Source organism: Psittacula echo (genome assembly GCF_963264785.1).
Source record: "Psittacula echo genome assembly, chromosome: 4".
Taxonomy (NCBI): domain Eukaryota; kingdom Metazoa; phylum Chordata; class Aves; order Psittaciformes; family Psittacidae; genus Psittacula; species Psittacula echo.
In genome coordinates this window covers 46,400,287-46,424,433 of record NC_137738.1, presented here as the reverse complement: position 1 = coordinate 46,424,433, position 24,147 = coordinate 46,400,287, and the positions used below count along the sequence as shown (strand labels likewise).

The 24,147-nt window shown below is 41.4% G+C and overlaps 1 protein-coding gene across 1 annotated transcript in view; it reads right to left on the bottom strand.

Annotated features, from left to right (window-relative positions):
* Positions 1–351: 351 nt before the first annotated feature.
* Positions 352–24,147, bottom strand: part of NHSL1 (NHS like 1) — a gene marked incomplete at both ends in the record, with an annotated part of 178,781 nt that continues 154,985 nt past the window's right edge. Inside the window, 5 exons of the mRNA XM_080614821.1 lie at positions 352–1,069; positions 4,781–4,910; positions 5,437–8,865; positions 18,063–18,194; positions 23,045–23,237. Coding sequence (XP_080470947.1) covers positions 352–1,069; positions 4,781–4,910; positions 5,437–8,865; positions 18,063–18,194; positions 23,045–23,237 — 4,602 coding nt within the window. The remainder of the gene's footprint in view (positions 1,070–4,780; positions 4,911–5,436; positions 8,866–18,062; positions 18,195–23,044; positions 23,238–24,147) is intronic.

Here is a 24,147-nt window from a genome sequence, read left to right as displayed (position 1 = left end):
AAATGTCGCTTGCGCAATTGCAGTCAAGAAAAAGAAAAACTTCACACCCCTACAGGCTCTGTGAAAACTCCTCCCCCCCCCCAAGAGGACTTCTAAGGCTTTACACAAAAAACCGAAATTCAACTGGTAACTTTCTTTAAGCCACAGACCACTCATTCAATGCAAGTCCTCCCCACCCCAACCCAACCATGCAGAATTATCATTGCTTTAGCATTTAAACACACACATGCAGTTCGTGGATTAAATGCTCAGCAAAGTAAACTTGTCCTGGTCTGGGCTTTCTTCTGGAATCTAGTCCTCTGTCATTTTCTAGACTAATATCCAATGCCTTTTGTCACTGTCTTATAGCTTTCATTCAGCTGAAGGGCTTAGATACTTCCTTGAAGTACCTGGTTGAGTCAGTAAGTCTAGATGGGTTGGATCCAAGGTCTCCTTGCAGCCTGCCTCCTCAGCATATGGAAAGTCATTCACGTCCATGTCATCACTGTTAAACATATCAAGCTGTCTCTCTTGTTGCTCTTCCAAAGTCCTTCGGACCCTGCCCTCTGACTGTTCCACCACCTCTCCATCTCCTTCACTAATGACGGTCATGGGGCTGCTCTGGATGCGGTTGCGGACGTTGTACTTGCTGCTGGCAGCAGAGGGGGGTGTCCGGGACCGGCCGTACCTAGTGCCAGAGAAGGACATGCTCCTTGGCATCAGGCCCTCACTCTTGGCCCACTCTTCCTGGGCCCGTTTGCTCTTGCTGGGTGAGCAGCTGGCAGGGCTGTCAGAAATGTCCGGGGACACATCCGTCTTTGTCCGGTGGAACCGCGGGTCCGTGTTCTTCAACATCTCTGCCGCAGACATGCGGGAGCTGGTGTCACAGCGGCTCCCTTTCTTCAGCAGCAGGGCTTTGAAGTTGTCGTTGCTGGTGCTGCTCTTGCGAACGCTCCTCTGGATAGATCCGGCTTGTTTAAGGGTAGTTAAGGTTGGGGAAGCACCAGTGGGAGTTACGGGGGGCGATGGAGAATGGTTGCGGGTACGGTCATCTTCTGAATCTTTACGGCCAAGGACTTTCCTTTTGGATCTGAGTGGGGAAAACGGCAAAAAAAGAGGACCAAACAAAAAATTAAACTCTTTACCTCTCCTAATTGAACTCATCTTAAAGGGATGACAATGAATTAAGCTAAAGCAGAGAGAGGGATAAGGGAGAAGTAATCTAAATCTAAAGCATGAGTAAGAACACCACCAAAACTGTATAGGCATTAATGCAGGTATTAGAGGTATAAGCTAAATTTTATTGTTCTTCTGCAAATCTGGAACAATAAAACTACTAAAACTGACAATACAACGTCCAAAACACTTCAGCAAATTCAGTGAATCAGGTTTTCTGGAGTCAGTGTTCAACTGCTAAGATTAATACATTATAAAGATTATACACAGTGCCATTTGTCTGTTAGTTTGGGGACCTGATTAAAAATACGTCATCTACAGTATGTTTGGGTTTTCTGGTTTTCTTTTGGTCTACTGTTTCAGTTGATGCTCTTTGGAGAATTAGAAGTGCAGTTTAGTGCACCTGCTTTTAGAAAAGGATACTGCAGTGCACTGCTGCTGAAGTTAAGATGGAGTAAACGGAGCCACAGGTGACTACTCTGGATTAAATAATTTAAAAAACAAGTCTCCTCCCCGACCTAAATATTAACTGAATGGCGAAAATTGAGTCTTCCAGCTTCTATTAAGATGCACAGACAAAATTCACAGTTCTGTTGGTGCTCTGTCATTTCAACTCTGTGACTAAAGGAGAGACCAACTTCCTGACATGAAAGTTATCTTTCCAAATGAAAGGATGGAGTGTTTTTTAATTTCAAGTAAAGTGCAGGGATAACAAAAACAAAATTAAGAAGCAGTTATGGAGGTGGGAATAAGTGGAAACTGGACTTGGATATCAGGAAGAAATTCTTTACTGAGAGGGTGGTGAGGCACTGGGATGGGTTGCCCAGGGAGGTTGTGAATGCTCCATCCTTGGTGGTGTTCAAGGCCAGGTTGGATGAGGCCTTGGGTGACATGGTTTAGTGTGAGGTGTCCCTGCCCATGTCAGGGGGGTTGGAACTAGATGATCTTAAGGTCCTTTCCAACCCTAACTATTCTATGATTCTATGGCCTCATTTTGTCATTATTAGAAATCTTAAAAAAAATGTTTTACATGCCTGGTATCTGCAGCAAAGCTGCTTTGCTTCTTTGCAGGCTAAGCAATAATTAATTCAAAAACATTGTATAAAGGCTAATTTTACATATGCTATTTTGGCCAAAGTTTAAAACAAGTCAGGAGACTTGTTACAAGATTAGCATGCTGTAATTTGGTATGAATTTTTATCAACCATGTGTTCAATACATATCGTTCCCCTTGTAAAACAGGTTTCTACTTAATGTGATCTTCAGCTCTACTTTCTTAAAGGCCTTGAGATTTTGCCAAGGCAAGCCCAAATGTCTTTATGAATTGCAGCCTATTGATAATAATCCTTCCCCCCAGAAAAGAAAGTAGCAGATCTGTCGGCTGAGTAGGCGACAGCAACAGACATTGCCATAAACTCTGCCAAGACTTTGGAGTGATGCTGTCTCTCTAGTGGTGAAGTTTATGAACAGATCACTTGTGATGCCCCCACAGGCAGCTGTTATTTTCAGCTGCTGCTGCCTCCACCTGCCTTTCTGGAAGAAGAATGTAATACCAGCATCCAGTCAGCCTGAGGATGAATGGACACCAGATGATAGCACAGGGATAAAATTATGCCTTTAGTAGTGCCAAACATAAGAACCTTGTCTGGATTTAACTGTGTGTCAGTACCATAGGCAGCAAATGAATTTGGCGCTTGGATGCTCTGTGAGTCTCTATGCGAACATGTGCGCGCGTTAGTTACAGGGAAAAGACTTCCCTTCATTAGGGTTTTGGCTGCCTATGGGTATCTTTGAACACTGCAATGCTGGGGTTGTACTGCTGCCAAACCCCAAATGAAATTCCAAATATAAAGAAAGCAAAATTCAGTTGTAAAGATCTTTAGGGCAAGACTGTTATCCTGGCTTGATGCTGAATTGCTAGACTGTGAATGCAGTGCAGAGCACTCCATGCTTTTCTCAGCATGTATGAACTATGTCAGAAACTTAAAATTAAGACCCAAATTTGGTTTTGGTGGCTTTTCAAACTAAGACAGGGTACATACTCAAAGAAAACTGTGAATTAAACTTAGATTGTTCTTCCTGTCCTTAACACACATACTACTAAATTTCTCGTCTTACTGCAAAGCACATATTCAGGAGTGCCAATCCCCAAAACAACACCTTTTACAAATAGTGGTGGTGGTGGGGAACAAGCCATTTTTAATTAATTAACAACTAGAGAAGATAGCAGTTCAAGTCTAAAGCCAGCAAAAGCAAGGTCTTAATAACAAATGTGTGAAGCAGTTTTAACTATGTCACATCCAGTTCCATTGTCCATTTCCCAATAAACTCACAAATTACACACATGTGCATACACACAGAGATCCACTCCCTATCTGCATACAGAATGGAGAAGAGCTAGTGGCCAGAATACTTCATTCTAAAAACAGATTTGTCACAGTCCTGGTAAGTGCCATGCAACACAAATGCAACAGACCATTTTAAGAAAAGCTCCCACAAGCCAAGTCCTAAGGAGTAACCATGAGTTGTAGAAAGTCAGTATCATACATACGGAATTTTTATAACATCTGAAACAGAATAGTTTCAAAGATGAAAACAACAGCATTTGCATCCCAAGTGATACAGTCTCCTAGCCACGTTCTCACAACAGGCTTTCCCCATCCCTCAGTGCTCCTGATGCAACTCATGCACAGCTTCACAAACTGACTAAACCTAAATAAACCTATACAGATACTGTCAGGTGTTCTCTGTCACCAGATAAAGAGGTGGCCCCTGTACCTTTTGAAGTTAAAGACAAAGCCACAAGATGGCACTACCACTACATCGATTCTAGTCTAAAAGCAAGCTTAGTAGTTCAGAGTGGTAATGGTCTTCTGTGTGTACTGTTTAAATGGTGCACACGTTTCATTTTGTGGTTTTAAGCCTTTTTTTTTTCTTTTTTTTTTTTTTGTTTAGAACCTCAGGTGAACAGCACAAAAATCTAGTTGCCTATTGAAGGTGATTTTGTTTTTAAGGGAAATGAATAATGTCATTGATAATAGAACCAGTATCGCACATTTCATCCATGAACCAGTTTGACACAAGACACCCGACCTCAGGCTGGATTATGGCAAACTATAATCCAGCGTTTGCCATATGTTTTGCCATATGACTGACATGTTGTGTTACTTGCCAGTTTCAGCCACGCTTGCCATGAAGCATTAGCGTTGAGCCTCTGTCCCAAACTGCACCATATAAGCAGCGAAGAGAGTAAAAAGAGATGGAGAAGAACAAGAATGAAAACAAAAAGATACACAGAAAAAGCAACAGTAGAGTTAATATGGCAGATTGAGAACAGTACAATAAATACTAGACGTAACTGATATTTTAAGGGGCAGGATATTTATAATACAATCTACATTGATTTAATCTGATAGCTTTTAGTTCAGAATTGATTAAAATATATTTGTAGAACAATAAAACACAAGTTCTTTATCTTTTTCATGTATCACCTTACTAGAAAGCTGATAAATGCATGCTTTCTGTTACAGCAATGACTGTTGTAATTGGGTGTTTTAGTAAACGTTAAATTAATTTCTGACAGCACTACAGGACCTGACTGTGGGAAGGGCAATTTCTGCAGTACCTGTGAATGGCTGCAAAAAGGTCTTCGGTAGTCCTTGGTCTCGCTGGTGTTGCCACTCCGTCTGCCTCTTCCCCATAACTATTGCTTGGCAGGAATGAACTATGCACTGTATCTGATTCAAACACCTCCACTATGCAGAGAAAATGAACAATACTGTCAGTCCATTGTGGGAACCCAACAGGCATACAGTCCTGAAACCTGCTCGCACTGCCTCTGATCAAGTGAGTGCACTGCTGTCATTGCTGTAATTTCAGAACAACACTTGCTGAGGAAACTGCAGTGCAGAAAATGCCTATGCTTGCCTACACACATAGACAGAGAACAACAGTGAAAGAAAATGTGTATGGCTTCCACTAATGCAAAATCAAAATTAACAAAGCTAACCACATTTTCATAGCATGAAATCTCAGCAAAATTAGATAAAGCATAATTTCCTTTCCACATCTGCAATAATGAGAAGTCAGAAAGGAACTGTAAGGAATCCCATGAAGTATTAATCAGGTCCCTGCAACTTTCTTTAGGTGTATACTTGTAATTACTGCAAGAGGTTCTTTTCTCTACAGAAGCCCACCTTAATGCTAGAATTGCTATTCTCACTCCCCAGCTTCCTTAAAATACTGCTGCATCTGAAAAAAAGGGAAAGGAAAGAGACTCACCAGTTTCGTTCTCTTGAGATAGGTGCCCGTCAGTGTTACTGCCGCTGTCTTGGCTGCTGCCTGAACTGCTTCCTTCTTCAAAAGCAAACTGCTCCTCCTGCCTGGGTTCTTCTTGAACTGGTGATGCAGCAGGCTGTACCGCAAAGGCATTAGCTCCCACTGTCTCTGAGAAGGTGAATCCAGCAGCTCCTCCCTCAGGAACCAGGCTGCCAGAGTCCATCTCGCTAGAACTGAGTCCATCTGTAAGACAATTTCTCGCTTCCTCACAGTGTGCAAGCACAGCGTCTCTCTTAGTTGGGCTTGATGTGCTTCTGACAGTATCACTCACTTCAGCTTTTTTCTCCACTGTAAGATCTAACTGTGGAGGTGGTACAAGAAGGAACAGTTTGGGTTTCTTTGAAATAGGAGGTGGTTTCTTGCTTGGCAATATGACCTGAGTCTTGTCGGGAGATGCTGGTGACCCCTGAAGTGACATGCCAGAATGGAGGTCTTCACTCTGCACTAAAGGCTCAGGTGTGTCTTCACCAGTTGTCCCCAGTGCATCAGCTTCAAAAGACTTGCTTAGACCCACAGCACTCAAAGGCATTTGATCCCTGTCAAGTGCAGGTACATTATCGGACAGAACGACAGGAGAACCCCGAGCCAGTGTTTGAATTGAGTTTTTAAATGAAGCGCCTTGAGTTTTCATTTCCTCTTCTCCTGAGTTGCTGCTGAGTCTTAGTGAGAGAGATGGCTTTAGGGAAGACTGAGATGACGAGCTTACAGCACCCTTTTCCTGAGAGGCAGTTTCAGAAGCAGATTCAGGTGATGGTTCACCTTCTGTTGCTTTTTTCACAGACCTCAGCTGCACCATTTGCAATGCTTTGGTAGTTACTAAGGGCATCACAGGCCTCGATGGATCTTGCTTGTTGAGTGGCTGTTTCACTGGACTGTAGCAAGACTCTTCCTGGTTGCTTTTCTTAAAAGAATACTGTGGGCATATTGTTGCACCTTTTGTTAGTTTGGGATCAAGAGGTGGTGCTGGTGGTGGGACAGCTAAGGGGAAAGTGGAAGGAGGAGGACAAGGGGAAGAGAATGAACTGATGGAGGCTTCTTGTGGAAACCATGGGACAGTCTGGGCAAAGGAAGAATTTGCATCAGCTTCTGGTGGAGGAGGGGGGAACGTGGGAGAGGCTGGCAGTGGTGACAGATCCATGACTTCTGCTGGAGGAGGAGGAGGGGGAAGGGGAGGAGAAACTTCAGGGCAATGTGGAGGAGGTGTTGGAAGAAGAGGTGGCAGAGGGGGAGCACCAGAATCAGGAGCAGAGCTCAGGGTGGAGTCCAGTTTCTTCACACTCACGCTCCCTTCAGTAGATGTATTTGAAGAAAGAGAAGTGGAGGAAGAAGACATGGAGAGTGAAGACAGAAGAGAGGATTTCCTTTCAGGCACTTTAGGCTTCAGCTTGGATTTTCCATTTCCTGATGATGCAGATTTTAAAATTACAGGCACTGGAGTAAGTGCAGTGGGTGTATTGGACTGGCTGGAGTACCCACTCGATGGCGATGTGACTCGGTGGGATTTCTCCGGAGAAGTGCTCTTTGGTTTGGCCAGTCCACTGGGCACTTGTGGCACAGAAGCCCTTGAGCCATCACTGAAGTGGCTGATGCTGTAATCACTGAGAGCAGATGAGGTACTGGCAGAATGGGTCACTGGGGATTTTACCTGGTCATCTGCCACGGCTGCATAGTCGCTGTAGTAACCCCACTGGTCTGCATATTCCGACTTGATGCTACTTGTTTCACTCTGAGAGGGAGTGACTGTGCAGATGGAGTAGAGGTTTGGAGCAGCGGTGGACATCATGCTGCTGCTTGCACTGATTGAGCTTTGGCTGCGGGAACGCAACACCCAGGGATCCTCATAATCACTGCAGGGACTCTGGGAAGGGGAGCTGCCATTTTTGCATTTGAGATTCAACTGCAGAGAATGCTGAAGGGTGGCAATGAGGGTTTCATCAAGTACCTGTCCATTCGACTGGGCTTTTTTCTTGGGCATCCTTCTGAGTGAGTCTGTTCTGGATGGTGGCAAAGGTGGCTTCTTTGCCTTTTTCAGAGAGATGTTTCTTACAAGGGATTTTTCACCTTGGCCTGACTGGTCATCCTGATGTTTCTTCTCCTTTCCTTCAAAGACATTTATCACACTGTCTCTGGAGTTCCCAAAACCATTAGTACTATCACAAGACATGTCTGACTTCAGTCCAGAGTCCATATGCACAGAACCATAATAACCATCATGGTCCACAGAATACAGAGAAGTAGAATCATCTCTGACTGAAGTCCTCTCCAGGCTGCTGCTGCTCATGTTGCTACCAGGAGTGGCACAACCTGGTGTGGTACAAACCACCTTGTGTGAAGGAGTCTCACTGTTTTCTGCAGACTTGTACAGCCAATGCTCTGTGCTGTTCACTGCCGCTTGTGCTCGCTCTCCTGAACAGCTAGAATCACTCCTACCATCGCTGTCCTGGGAAGGGTTTGGTAAAGTGAGATTGTTCCTACAGCTGTAGCCCATGCTCTGAGACCCAGCCTCTGCATTTCCAGGAGTGCTAAGAGAGACAGCAGAGTCACCAAGAGAAAGCATCATGACAGCATTAGATGGGATGGTATCTGATGTCTGTGAGTGACGTGTGGAGCTACTCTCACTCCAGTTACCACTTGAAGAATGGTGATCTTCTTTCCCACTTACTGCACTGCTGGCAACAGGATTGTCTCTTGGCTTTGGGTAGGCAGTGGAGCTGGTAATTTTATTATCCAATGATCCAACACTCTGGGCAGCGTGAATAACAATAACTTCTGAAGAGGATGACAGTGTTGCATTGGGTATGATGCTCGTTGAGTAGGTGGCATGAGGAGAGACCACACACGCTGGGCTTGCGGACTTTTCGCTATCATAGCTTCTCACCTCCTGAGACTTTGGCCTTGACAGGGTCGCTGTTGTGGAATTACTCCTCAGATGCACAACACTATCATCCACTTGCAACTTACTTATCTGGTAGGGTAAAGAGCCAGCGATGTCTTCTGTCTGCCTAGAGATGCTCTGTGTCTGCTCTAGGGACTGCAGAGACACTCTTGCACCAGCCCGAGGCAAGCTGTGAAAACCTATGTCGCTATTTTGCCGAGAAGCAAATATAACTGCAGCAGAATCACTCATCACTGACATGTTTCCAGATGAGCTGGAGAATTGAGACATCTGGGCTGCAATTCCTTGTCCTTTCTGCGCTCGTATTCTTCTCATTGAAGGGGGCACAACTTTAACTTCCTCCGTCTGGCAGCTGGTGTCCTTGGTTTCAGAGCGCTGCATAGCAGAGCGATAGCTGTCTAGTCTCCCTAGCGTGGAACAGTGATCTGGGACATACATCGAATGCCCTCGGAAATCACTTTGGCCAGTGCCAACTGCTGGAGTCAAAATAAAACAATTATTTCTTGAAGCACAAATTCACATTTATCTTCTTACTCATTTAAAACCAAAGAACCCCAGCAAACCGCTTGACTGATCCCCATGCTCTTGCAGGTTATGCCTTCTGAAAAAGAATCTGCAACAATGGATTTTGCACAGGCATTCCGTGTTTTCTGCATTTCTCTTCCCTTTTCCTTTATTACCAGAAATCCTCGGCTTACAGAATTACTGCGTTCCTGACGCACATTTGACACACGAAATCCTCTGTTTACGACATGGTAATAATTTCCATAGTAATCAGTTATGCCAGAAACCAAGTAGTACCGTTTTACTTCCAGTTATGCCAGAAACCAAGTAGTACCGTTTTACTTCCAGCAGGCAAAGCAGCAGGCAGACAAAGCCTGAGAAATGTGAAGTGTGTTTCCATGCTAATGCCTTGTGCAATAAAGAAAAGGGGAAGGAAATCTGAAGACTAATATGAATAATCAGATCTGCTTTTTTTAAGCATTACACTTCAGAAAAAAAAAACAATTTCAGGAGGTAAGGATAGCTCTCCAAGCCTTGCTGTTCATCTGAAAGGAGGCTAACACATTGGAACATGCATTGTTTTACCACAAATAATATATGTGCTCTAACAGCATTTATACAAAGACATTATCCAGCACTGCAAACAAAAAAATAACATTTCTCTATACAACTACTTTCTATTTTTCATATAGGAAAAACTCCTAAGAAATGGGGAAAAGAAACAGTTAGTACTGATGGTCGTCTCATCCTCAGCATGTCAGCAAATAAAAATTAACTGTACTTTTAAAAAGAAGGGATAATCATATATTGGCATAAAAAAAATCCAACTTTGAGAATAATGGAAAAACAGGTTTAGTTCAAAATACGGTTAGCACTGGGTCAGTAGAAGGGACTCCAGGGTTCTTTTAAATTTACGTTTTTACTGGTAGCTGCCTTTTAAAATCACAAACCAGAGCACTGCTTTAAAATTAGTCTGTGTAAGGCTGTTGCTTTTCAATTCAGTTGCATTACTGTATAAATAGCAGACACAAACGGCAGGCGTGCTGCTGGAGATGCTTGTAAGTATGCTGCATATGTCACTGTGGGGGAAAATTGGTTATTTCAAGTCTCCGCCTTAGCTAGTCTTACAGCAGCAGTGAAGTAACAAGCACGCCTGATAGGACTGTTCTCCTTTCATATTTACTATATGAAACTGGATCAGGTATTCTTATCATGCAGCTTTAACCACCACTTAAAGTACATTTAATTATCCTTATTCTTGGCAGGCAAAAGAGGGGTTTTAGAACAACGAACAGAGGGCTCTGAAAAGGCTACAGTGAAAGCAGCACACACAAAAAGATTGTTTACTTCTTTTCTCCAGGCACATAAGTAGTCTTTTAGCAGCTTGAAGCCTATTTAGTTTGCTTTGTGTAGATTCTCGCGCTCTCATGAAAATGTAGCCTCTTTCTGCTTCTGGTAGAGGTTTGCAGCAAAGCTAGGTACTTGGATGCTGGCAAACGTCTTGGATAATCTAATATGAGATACTGTCAGAACAGATGGACTACTGCGGCCAACCAAGAGAGGTATTTGCATATTCTGTATACAGTTATTAAGTACAGTGATAAAAGTAATTCAGTTTTGCTTTCCATGTGTATTTTTTTGGTATAGAATCAGTGTGTGCCCCTTTGGTTAAGAGAGAGACAAACATCAGAGCAGACATTACAAATGTCTGTGGAACTGTGACATCACCGATGACAACTATTAGCCAATTAAAAATATCCAGTAATGAAAATCTGTGTACTAAATAACCAGAGATGGGGTATTTTCTTCTTCTACCACTGTGAGATACACACATGCACACAAATACACCCCCCCCACACACACACAGAGACAGAAGGATGGGGCTGGTGGAGACTGAAGCTGTCAGCACTACAAGAGGTATCTAACACTGTCACATACTGACCTGTGGCTGAGAGCACCCCATTTCACTATGTGGTATGTTTGTATTGACAAAGGAAGCTAAATGCACTTTGTTTCACAAGCAGTGTAACAGAGATGGATGATTTATGCTTGTTTACAGTGTTACTGCTCGGGAAGATAAATGGCAAAGTGGAACACTGGACTTACTAACCAACCTCTTCCTCCTTCCAAAACTAGGAGTGTTAGAATGCATTACTGGGACATGCTGTTTATGGCAAATGCACAACAATGTCCAAGATAGCAAATTAAACCTTGGCACTCTATCTGTGCCACTAAATAAAAAAGGCCAACTACTTTTTGTAGAAATGCAGTGTATTCTGAAATTACTTCAGCTTTGCTTTTGGCTTCACATGTATGCACAATCTCATGCAAAGCTGTGAGAGTTTACTTCTCCTTTATAATATAGCAATTGCTCTTTTTACAGTTCCGTTACTTGAAGAGGGACAACAGAAATCTGCAGGGAAAATGGTCCAAAAAAACTCATCCAAAGTTTGCTGACTCAAGTATTCTCTTAAAATGTTGAGGGTTTTAAGATTTTGGTGGAATTCAGAGGAGGGTAGTGAGGAGTATTTTGTTTGCAATTTATAAATGAACTGTAAAACCCTCACTCGCTTCCAGCATAACACTGAAAAGCAAGGGTTTTCAAAAATCCTTAAAATTAAGCCACCTTTCTTGGTACTGCAGCTAGAAGATGAACAATCCAATTCTAAGGGACAGCTCAAACCTTTAATTGACAATGACACTGAAAGTGCTACATTTCTCAGAAAACCCCTACTTACACAAATAGCAGTCAGAAGTTAAAAGATTTCTGCAACACCAAAATTTTGGAACTGAATCAGTGCTTTTAAAGACTATCATCCACAAGTCCATCTAGTTGAAGGGGTGATGTCTGAGCAGACAGCAGCACAAAATAGGGCAGAACAGGACATCAGAGTGTCCTGTTACAGATGCTGAGTGTTATGAAGCCGGAACTGGCTGCAATTTGGTGATATGATAAATGTGGCTGAAATTAATTAATAATCATCTTGTCTGCATTTTATATTATCAGGTGTCCAGTAGCCCAGTAGCCAGTGCTATGCCCACTACAGGAGACCTGTATCTATATTACTTATTACTCCTTGCTGTGCTGGAGAGATCTCTGAGGCAAATGCTCTTCCCTGATGCACATGTTCAATGTAGACTACAACAGCAAATAACAAATACCCACTACCTGAAACAAGCAAAATACGACATACTTAACAACTCTTGCATGGAAGCACAAAGAGGTTCAAATGCACGCCTTAGCTCCAAGCACTTGATCCAAGATAGGCACATACAGGTTACACCAGTTTTCCTTGACTCCGGTAGTTACTGGTGTTGTTCATTAGAGCTGACAGGGATTGAGACTAAAGGCATATCTGATGGAAAACGAAAGTGTCTGCATGCTGTCCCTAGGGGCAGGTACTAGCTCCTAGAAGATTCCCTGTGACTGATCTGATGGTACCAGCAGCTTGCTGCTGAGAATCAGCAGAAAGGTACTCTGCATTGAAATGAGTGTATATAATGAGGATCTGAGAGGATATAAAGTGTGTGTGTGTTGATATCATGAAGAACATGCTTGTTTCAACTAGTATATAGAAGTAACCTTTCTTCCCAAACTTCTTCTGACTAACCATTCCTACCAGAAGCACTTGTCTCTTGTGCCACAGGCACATTCCTGAGATCTGTTGCTTTCATCTTCTCCTCCAGCCACACCTAGCAATCCTCTTCCAAACCTGGTGACCTGGCCAAGTCACTGTGCAGGCACCAGAACTCCCAGTGTTGCAAAAAGAAATTGTTTATCTATTTTACCCTAGTACTCACATAACAAATGATTTTTAATAGACACTCAACAAGAAACAGACAAGTACATCACTCTTATGGTAATTTTTTAGGAATTTTCACTGTGCTCCATGAAGCATCTACAGTCTCTCTGAGGGGAGAAAAGTACTGCAGAGAATCCTGTGATACTTTTCAGTACTGCCAGCTAAAAAATATCTTGATTCATTGCATATATCACTGTCACCCTGAAAGGGAGAATTTTGATGGAAATATAAGGAATTTGTTGATTCTATTCATTTCACTAACTAAACAGCCTCTCATAAAGATTATATTCCTGGCATTTCTGTCTTTCATCCCTCATTATGAAAAAGCAGACAATACATACTCTGGATATATCTCTGGATGAATAATACTGGACACGTAAAATGTTGAGAAACTACACCTCTAAAACCAGTATTACTTAAAACGCACAATTAGCTCTGAAATTCAGAGACACGTAACTCTCCAGATACTGTTAAAGTTGCAACTTGAAGCAGGTACAGAATTACTTTGCTTGAACAGCTGGGTAGTTGTGCTGTATTTCTATAGATAATGGGGATATCAGTGGATATCCAGGACGCTTCTTAATTGTGGGACCTGAAACTTGAATGACTGCTAGTGCTGAAGGGACTAATTGGAAAAGAATGTCAATTAAGAGTAGTCTTCAACAGAACAGCTTAGTTCCCAAAGATCAGAAGGACTTATATGCCCTCATGTTGCTGAGATGGAATTGTTTCCTCTAAGACATGTCAAAGGAGAAACAGTCCCAAATGATCCCAGGGACACTGCCAGCTGTTGGAACAGGGCCAATGGGGGGCTAAGCTGTGCCACAAGAAAGCAAATGAGGGACTGCCAGGTCAGGTGTCAGTCATATCCATCCTAATGACTGATGGGAGGTCCTATAGGTGACAACTCAATATGAGCTACTGAAAATGGGAGGCAAGGGAAATGAGCTGAAGAAAAGTGTGTGAGGTCAATCTGGCCCTCTGAACCCTTTGGTAAGGAAGAAAAGAAAAATGCAGATGTGGTGGTGATGGTGGAAATCACAGAGCTGTAAAGCCCCTGAACTGCACCTCAGAGTGGAAAAAAAAAAAGCACTGAAATTATCCCAAGAAAGTACATGCATAAAACTGTAAGACACTTTTTGAAAACCAAGAATGGACAGAAACTTCTGTTTGATTAAAGTGCCTGGGCAAGAAGAAGAAATAAAATGGTGCAAAACTTTAAGATGGTTTCCTCTCCCCTGCTTTTATTTGGAAGATGAACTGTGGTGGAACTGAGACTCAGGTCTGGGACCTGTTCCTCCTATAAGACAGGGGGAACCAGAAGCTGTCCACTGTCCATTGGTGTCTGGGACTGCACCAGTGCAGAGCTTGGGAGAAATACTCACAACCAAGTAACACAGTACCTTCACAAAAAGAAAGTTAGTATCAGCCAGACTCTAGAGCACCGACACAGAGAAGGGACCATGGAAACACAATGAAAAAAAGTATTTTGCTGCCTTTATTTCATCTGGGGTGCTGGAAGGCGTGGAGGAAGCTGAAGATAACCAAGAGCCAAGAAATGAGCAAGGCCTGAGACAGGTTCTCCCAGAGAACTGATCATCTCTACTAAACTTCTGCTTGGGAATCATCTTGCCTGAGGGGAGAATACCAGTTTGTGTGTCAGGTACCATCTGAAGAAGACAGCTAGAGGCGATTGATAAATGGCAACACAGAGCAGAAAAACTGAGAGCACAGAAACCTGAAGTTTCATCATCTCAAAGTCTTGACTTTTCTGCAGTTTTGATCCAACACTGACTCCATTAAATATATATACACACATACATATATACGTACGTATTTACGTTCTGTGAGACAATGAAAGTAATTAAGAGGTATGCAAACCTATTTTTTTTCACTGCTGTTTTTTGCAGAGAGGAATGCTTTGCCTTCTCTGCTTAGTTTGGTGTCACTGCTAAATAATACTAAGAGGGTCCTACTGTTGAAAAAAACTGTTCAGAAAACAACTGGTGTCGCTAAACTGGTAGGCATCTCATACTCTTATTGTGTCTCAGAATCTCATCTACCACATCGCATTTTATTTACAGAGCACTTTTTTACATGGGAGTTTCCAGTCTATGCAGAGAGGGTGGTTCATCGCTGGAAGACACCTGTGAAAACACAGCAGTATTGCAACACTCAAAAGTAGGAATGTTTAAAGATACTTTCAGCACATGCCTCATGGGTGCAGTTAATGATTCCTTTCAGTACATTTGGATAAATTCGATGAGGGTACCACAGCCACTGCGCTCAGGCCAGCAATCAGCGCAAGCTTTCCCTTCTATTTGGTCTTTTTTGTTCCAAAGGAGCCAACGCAGCCAGGGGAGAACCCCAGCAGCCTGGCCTGGCAGAAGCTCTTCCAGACTCTCTTGCAAGAAAAGAAAACAGTTCAAGCTTGGTTGAAGCTTTGAGGTTCTCTCAAGTTTCTGCTTCTTTCTGAAGAATAAACAAGATGTAACAAGAATCTGCTGTACATGTTGGTTATTTAGCCTGTGCACAGCAAATTTGGTGTACCAAGGGATTTTAATCTTTGTATAAATATTATAGCCATTCACAGCAATGCTTTAGGGGAGAAACAAAGAGATTTATTCAGCTGAAATCACAGGGAGAATGTCAATAGGCACAATGCAATTGCTTGATTTGGAATTTAGTCCGGATCCTTGTTCCGACCAAATGAACTGTGGAATGTTTTGAAACAACTTGTTGTTTGTTTTGGGACAGTGTAAGAGAAATAGGGAACGGATGGCTATGGAAATATTTGGGGAGTGACAGGGGAGAAAAGGTAGAAAGAGCACTGAACAAGGATGGGGGAGACTTAATTTATTCCCAGCCTTGCCAGCGGCCTGGTGGGTGACTCCAGCTAAGTCACTTCACTGCAGTATGCCTGGTTTACCCATCTATAAAATGAAGACACTGATAACTCATCTCAAGTGCCCTTTGTTTCTAGTGATGGAAATCAATATGCTAAAACGATGGATACTGCCATCAGAGAGTTCTCCTGGCATACATTTTGCTGTCCGGACAACATACAACCAACATGAAGCTTCTAACACAACTTCCACTGTAGGACAGATGGTTGAAGCCCAGTGTGCCTGCCGGTTGTGGGGCAGGAAACTGTCCAGAGAGAGCTCTTACAGTGAGCTACTGCCAGCCCTAAAATTTCTGCAACTTAAAATAGGAGCCAAGGAAAACCTTCAACCAGTGCAACATGAACTGTGCTCAGCACAGAGATGAAAGACCAAAATCAAGACCATAAAACCTGTCACCCTTAGCAAACAGGTTGGCAAACGTCACAAACTTCTTGTAAGATATTAATTGAGGAATTCTTTTTAAGATAGATGCCATGTGCATTCTCAGTTTACTCCACCGGGTAAACTACAGTTGATGTTTTCAAGCATGAAGTGTTTTTCAACCATGAAGTAGTTACAAACATAAGTGCAAAGTTTTGGAAACGCTGCCGGCAGGAAGCATTTTCCCCACATCCACCCAAGTACTGTTGTCACCCATTTCAAAATCCAAGTGCCTCAAAGAGTGGTGGGAAGCCCACCAGGTGACAAAGAGTAGCGTGGCAGAAAATGTTGTCTTCTTCACTCCCTGCCCTCAAGGTAGGTCCTACATGTGTCAAAGACAATCCCTATCAAAAACTATGACCTTGGCGTGTGTATCATTTTCAGAATACCACGCTGGACTCAAAACCACTGTAACAACCATGAAAATGAACAGTTGAAGCAATGTCCTGTATCAGTTTTGCATTTAAGCTGCACAAGCATTTTCAAGGAGCACAAGTCATTTCATCTCAGCTCTAGATGAGACAAAAGCGATTTAGTTTAAGATAGAAGAAGAGGATGTAAAAAGAATCTATCCTGAATGGATGAGAGGGTTGTCTCTGCTATTGCACAAACCAGCTGTAGACATGGCATCTGGGTGATTAGGCTCAAAGACTTATAACTGGAGAAGGGAATCTTTGGTTAAGAATTCAGTATTAAGTTTTATGTAGCTTTGTTTCCAGATTTGATCTTTCTTTGGCTACAAATCTATTTTATTTAACTACAGCAGGCACAAAACAGCCTCCATCCCACAAGAAGAGACAGACAAAGATGCTTGACACCTCTGGACAATTCTCAGAGCAACAGCTACAAATAAATTCATTAAATGAGATACAAAACTAAGGAAATTTAAAGCTGCCTAACTTCAGGTGTCCTAACAGGGGTCAGGGCAACAGAATTTTCTTTCTTGAGGCAGAGGATTCCCAGGCACTGTTTCATTATAGATGCTAAAGAAGCACATTTCCACTCACAAACTGTTCTTCACGTACTTGCTTATTTCTTGGCTTTCTTTACAAATGGCCCTCTACCCATCCAGACAAGCTACATCTTTTTGATTCTGTTTCTGAAAAATCTAGACAAAGAACCAAGTACTGAAAAACATAAAAGAGATGCAAAATGCAAGGTAATAACACTTACTGAAATCGCCTATATATGAGACGATTCCACACGCAAAGAACCTAAAATTATGTTCTGCCAGACTGTTCTAAAAGACATTCTTCATTTACTAGAAAAAAGAAAGGAGGGGGAATGTCATTTTATCTGTGGAGTTATCATTTGGGGAAAACTGAAACATCGTTTTAAAAAAATAAGTAAGAACGACCAGATTCACATCAAGAAGTTCTGCAGAAAGAGTCTGAAAGGTCTGCCAAAATCCAGACTGCTTCATCAGCTTTGAGTATCATGTATGCTACTAACTGTGAAAGAGAACAGCCTGAGGTAGTGTAAATGAGACCGGGTAGGCATTCTTACTTTGGAATACATGCAATAACTAACGAGCCCATGTAAATTACTTCCAATCAAATAACACTGATACTTAAGGGTCACCAATTACACCTAAACTGAACTGGAAAATACACGGGTTATCAGTGTTGATGCAACTCTCAGCAGATTGGGGAAGGCATCTATAAATTCTTTTACTCCACTGAGTAATTATTTGCAAACCAAAATGCCTGCCCACTTCAGTTTTGCTTCAGTGAACATCCTGGAAGAGTAGCCCAAATCTCCAGGAAAGCATTAAAGACCTGAAACTTTAAATCCCTGCAGATTTCCGCTGTACCAATACACCAGTTTCCAAATACCCTGATCCTTTCAACAGATGGAAGTCAACAGATACAAAGTCCTAATTGCCAGATGCACAAGATGGCAAGGGGGCACAAACATATTTGGAACTGTAATAGGCTATCAGACTGTATTGGTTTCATGAGCACTGGTAATATTATTAGTCGAGTCATGATAAGCAGTGACAATGAACAGTGTATGGAATACAGTTCTGATGAGCCATACCTAGCTCCTTTTGTATGTTGTCAGGGATTCCTGTAATAGTCTTTCTCCTTTTGACTTTCTTCGGCCGTCTTACCACCGTGTCTGTGTAAATTAGAGACCGCCGAATGCTGGCTTGGCGGTCGAAATTCTCCCCTAATACATGGTAGAACAAGCAAAGCAACATTACTTCCAAGCACGCTGACATCATGCGTTTTCTTCCACTAGTTTTGTTGTAGAAATGGAAAAAAAGGCATTAATAAATGATGTTAGCTTGATCCTACAATGAAGGTTTACACTGAAGGAAGATACAGCATATGGTCACAGTAAGGCTTAGACACACACATCTATTACACAGTACTGCAGGTTTTAAAATGAGTATTTACTTCCTGAGCCCAGTACAGATCTGGTGAGAGCAGCTCTAATTCCACAAGCGAACAGAATCCTTGCTTTGTGGTTTTTGTAAGGTTTTGTTGTTTTATTTTAAAGAAATGAGGTGCAGAAAAAGCAAATCTGCTCATGAAAATGAAAGATCTCAATGGTTTTATACAGGAACAGACACTGCTATTGGCAATAGTTACTACAGTATCTTTGCACAGCTCCATCATTAAATCACACAAGATGCTTCTTCTTCATTCCAAGTTGCTCTGGTCCTGTCAAGCGTACCACACTTCTGGTGGTGATCCTTTAACGTCAGTACAAGTAAGTACTACAGAGCGTGCAGAGATCAAACTGATGTTGTGGTCTCATAAATATTTTGGAGTGGAAGCTGCTTAAAATTGAAACTTTATAAATGATTACAACAATATACAACGGCAAGAGCTGAAAAAATGTGTAAGTGCACGTTGCCAGACAAAGCCTTATGATGACCATGTGCCGTATCATAATGGGACCCAGAAGCACCACTATCATTAACCAGCTTTTCTTTAGGAATTCACTTTTGTTTAGAGGCTTATAATTTGGCCAGTTTACTAGTAGCAAGATATAACTTGCTCTGTAGATTGTGAGCCAAGTTAATGCTCTGTCACTTCTAAAAATCTAACAACTTCCCCCCAAATATTTCATGTAAGTTCCCTTTTTAGAAGCTAAAGCATTTTAAAACATTGCTAAATGTCCCTCAGATGACCCATTTAAATGCAGAAAAAACCCTGACATGTGTATACTTTTTTGCCTCATAAGCTTTTTTTGAAAATCGATGACCAAATTATTTACCTCTAAAAAGTGATTAATGCACAGTAACTAATATGTCATAAATACTATCCCTGGCTGACTGCACATCAGTATGATGTGTGTCGTGCAAATAGCATAGAAAACCTCATTACCTCTGTAAGTTAAAGATATAGTCATATATTAAAGTATAGCATGTGAACTTGCGAAAATGCAAGGAAAAAACAAGGCAGTTTCATTCACCACATTGTAAATATAAAGACTCTGACTCTGTTTGACCAGAGCTTTGTACTCCTGTGAGCTGCACTTGTGCTAAGCAGGGTCCTTACATCTACAAAGTGCCAGTTTCATCCAAATTTTGGACTGACTGAAGTCAAGGCAGTTCAAGGGAGGAGGAAGCTCATGGGGTCTATAAATTTAGATCTATGGATCCCACTAGCTTGGTAGAAGCCCTGAAATATTAAGACTCTTCACTGTCTGGGGCATTACATTAGGACCCTTACAGGATCAGGACCATTAGGTAATCCTGCCATGAAGGATAATAGTAATTCTAGCCAAATGGTAACAAATCTAAAGAATTTGAATGAGAAAGGTTTGCATTTCTGAACATATCTTTATCCATTCAAAGGCCAATAATTATGCCTGAGATGGTAAGTTGCAAGGAAATTAAAATGCAGCTTTGAATGCTCTGGAATAAAATGTAAACAGTAAGCAGAGGGTGCAAACAAGGACAGAGTCTTTTACATGAAAGCCTCAGACAGCACGAACAGGATGACCATGAGAAAATTTTACTATGTCAGTAACTTCTTCCTCTGAGCTACCCAAAAGCTAACTCAACCAATCCATCTTCAATGGCTTTTCATACACAAAAGGCTTTTTCAAAGCCACTGTGCTAATTTGTAGAATTTCAAAGTAGCAGCTTCAATAAATTCCAAAAGGACAAATCAGAACATCTCATTTTTCCCTTCTTTTCTATCTTTTTTTTAAATGAAAATATCAATGTTAATGTTAAATATTATTTGCAGATTCAAGGATACTTTTCTCCTTCTGTTGCTGGTTTGTAACAAGTCTGTAACAAATCTAGGCATTCCTTATGCAGTTTATTCAATCTTCCCTCATGCAGTGTACTCAGTTCCCTTGGATTCACATTTAAGTATGTGCTTAAATCTCACTGGAGTCAGTCAAGCTGGACTCAAGCAAATGCTTAAATGTTTTGCAGGATCCAGCCTTGCACTGATCACCTCCACCATCACCAGCCTCCTCCATCTGGAAAGTTAGTTCCGGAAATCCCAGGAGAGCAGACACCATTGTATATCTTTTAACCCCCAGGTATGTAAAAGCAAAGACTGGCCACCACTGAAAATTCAGCCCAACCCTTTCCAGGCCAGAACAAGCTCAGCCCAGGCACTCCCAAAGACTGAAACTGCTTCCAAATCTGGGTGTCTAAGTCAGCAGCTTGTCAGCCTAATGCAATGCCCCTGCACCTTCAGGCTATCCAACAGATTTTTACTACTACTGTATTAGTTGCAATCTGTTCACCAAAGAGCCCTGAAAGCTGAACTTGTGGAGCATTTATTGCACAGCCACGTGAGATGCCATTGTAGCAGAATCATTACTAATGCACTGCTGAAAACGCTGTCAATTGCCAGCAGCCTCTTCAGAGGTTAACCTTTTATTTCATGCCAGGAGTAACAAAATAGAAGTTTTTGACCTCCCTTCTGGAAGAGTGAGAAAAAGAGTAAGTGAAGGAAAAAGCCAAATCAAAACAAAAACCAGCAATGGTTTGTTCCATGGCACGTTGAACAAATGGCATAGAATCTTTGGACTTTTTTTTCCCTGCCTCATGCAGTAACATAAGGAATTCACAAAATAAAATTGCTCAGTGTGTGGGAGGGCAGAGGAAGGGAGCAGATTGTGACTTTTTAAAGATGTACAAAGACAGCAGCTTTGTACGTGTGTGTGTGTGTGTGTGTGTGTGTGTGTGTGTGTGTGTGTTGTGTATGGCTCATAGTCTGTTACTGTCACTTGCTTGCTTCATAGTAGCAATGTAACTATTCCAAGGAAAAGGAAATGGTGGATTCCAGAGATCAGTCCACACACTGCAAATGTAGTCTTTCTTCACCACCCTCCCCATTCTGGTTCCTTTCAATTACCATGTTTATAGGGGAATAGATGCTCAACAGATGCTCTAGAAAGGTGAGGTGTGATACATACAATTACTATTTTTATCAGAAATGTTGAGAAACACTGAGTTCGCCATGTGCAAACCAAACAATTCAGGGGACACTAGGTTTGCTAAGCCAGTTGAATTAAGCTCGTTGAAGCCACAGGTGTAATTTATCCAAACACTGTAACATTCCCAGTGACACTGATTTAAATGTATGAGGGTTATTTGATCTCTTATCTCATTTTTCTTTCCATCTGTTTACTTACCCCATATATTGTCAGTACGTAGGGTCATTAAATTGAACAGCAGATTACTCTTTCTGTTAGTATACCCAGTTCCTGCTGTCACAATATCTAAGCCCTGCTCAGGCTTATTGATTACATCAGATTATCCGTTGTTCCCATAACTTGGCCTTCTGCACCTGTGTCCTACATTTCCTAGATAACACCAACTAGCCTAGTAACACTTCATTATGGCATTTATTTTCCTTCTATTAATTTTCTAGAGATGGGGTGTTTGTAATTATCTGTTGTCTTCATACTATTTCTTTCAAATATTTTCTGCTGTTTATTTAAGGAATGTTTCTTGATGATTTCTCAGCTCTCTCTGATGTTTGTAACAGAAGTACTGCTCTTATGCTATTTAAATACTATCAAACAATACTAATTAAAATACTAGTTTAAAAAAACATAGGTGAAAAATTTATTGGCAGTCACACAGGAGAAGAGAGCACCTAATTAATTTAAAAACAAAACCAAACTTTGCAAGCTATTGATTGTATGACTGAGCTTGGAATCAGTGTGCCATATGGCATTTGAAATAAATTGGATATTGAATATCATCCTGGTTTTGGCAGGCAAACGGTCACTTATTTGAATTAACTAATAATAGACAATCTTGATAATGTGCAGAAAAAGAGGGATTATTAAACTGAAGTGGTAATTCTGTCTTTCCCAGAAATTCTATTTACACACAACAAAGTATCTATTCAGCATTAGGCTTTAACATAATTTAACTTCCACAGAGTGAGAGTTCTGCAATGGTAAAACCAAAGAACCATTTCAAAATGAACAGTTAATACCCAGTTTGTAACAAGAAAATGTGGACTGTCGTCACATTAATGCAGTATCTTACCAAGAGTCTTGCTCCAAGACATAGCCCCATTAACTTTTGTTGTTTTTACCCTATTTCCCTTGACATCTAAATCTCTTGTTGCTGATATAAAAATAAGACTCTAGAGATTTTTTTCTTGAATTCTGTAACACTTGTTTTTTTGAATACAGAAGTCCCTCATATATAACCATCCTTATATAAAATTCCTAAAAGAAAATCCTGAAATATCATTAGCATTGCATAAAACGTAATTTCCCATTCAGTGTAGTCTACAGCAAACCATTGCTATTTATCAATCCCCCTCTTGTATTTCATGAATATCCAATGCTGTTTCAAGCCCATGTTGTGTAAACTGTGGTCATTAATGATAAATTTAAGTGATTCTCATACAGTTTGGAGGTAGATTATTAAACACATAACACTTTTGCAGAATGGTGCAACAAGTAATTTACAATTCATGCATCAAATATATCTCAAAATACTATGCAACTGCACGGATCCCCTTTTATCCCTTCCCTCCCTCATCAGTCTAACGTAACCACTGAAATTAAAAGCCTACCAGTCACATTAATAGGAACCACATCTGTTTGGACTGCCTGTGCTTGTTGTCGCATTTTCTCTTCTGGCGTTGGCAGTGGGAGTGACTTAGTCCAGTTGGTTTGGGTGTTGATATCTGATAAGTCATCTGAAACCGGAGTTTTAGGCCTTTTGATGGTAATAAGCTTTTCTTCTTCTGGGGAAGAGACGGGACACTACAAATAGAAATACATGCAACAATGTAAGTTTACAACCAGCTAAAAAAAGGTAGGACTATGGTATTACTAAGGTATTGCAGCTGCAGTCAGCATGATTGCTTGTCAAATAGAATTCACCCTCATAAATATCACACTTTGACCTATATAAAGTGATTTAAAAAACATACAACCACCCCACAACAAAACATCTGGAATGTTATTATCCAAGACATCGAACCAATCTATGGAATATGTACAAATGAGAGAGATAAGACTGGTACTGAACACAGAAAAGAACGGTAACTGATTATCTTTCACACTAACATCATCCCTGAAGTGATTAACCCCTCTCACTGTGTGGCGGTTTGGCTTCCTTTCACCTCTCCCTTCCCAGTGGTCCTATTAGGAAGATGAGATTTGAGTGCTGCTTTGCTCCAGCTGTACTAGGATGTTCAAGGTCTCAGCAAGAAGCCTGTTATGAACAGACAGATTCTGCACTAGCTCAGTAAAAGAACCAGCCAATGCACCCTACAAAATCACCAGTCTACAAAATCAGATCAGTAGGGCAGCAAGGATAACTTTGCTTTGCCCTTGGAGAAACTCATGCCACAGGCAAGGGGTACATTCTGCCCATTTTTAGGGGTGAAGCAGTTATCAATATTAGTAACCATAAATGGTCATTTTAAAAGTAATTCCTTGTCGGAGTGGCAGATTTCACCTCCATGATGGGTGTTTCACTTAAAAAAAACCAAAACAAAATACCAATGAAACTAAAAGCTTTTTGCAGCAGAAAACCAGGTTGGAACAGCTTGTGCAAACGTTTCCATCAGACAAAGTTATAAGCCAAAAAAGCCATTTGTTTTCATTGCAAGGTCCTTGCTCACATGTCAGAAAAAGCTGTGTGATAGCTTTTATGGATAGGGCAATA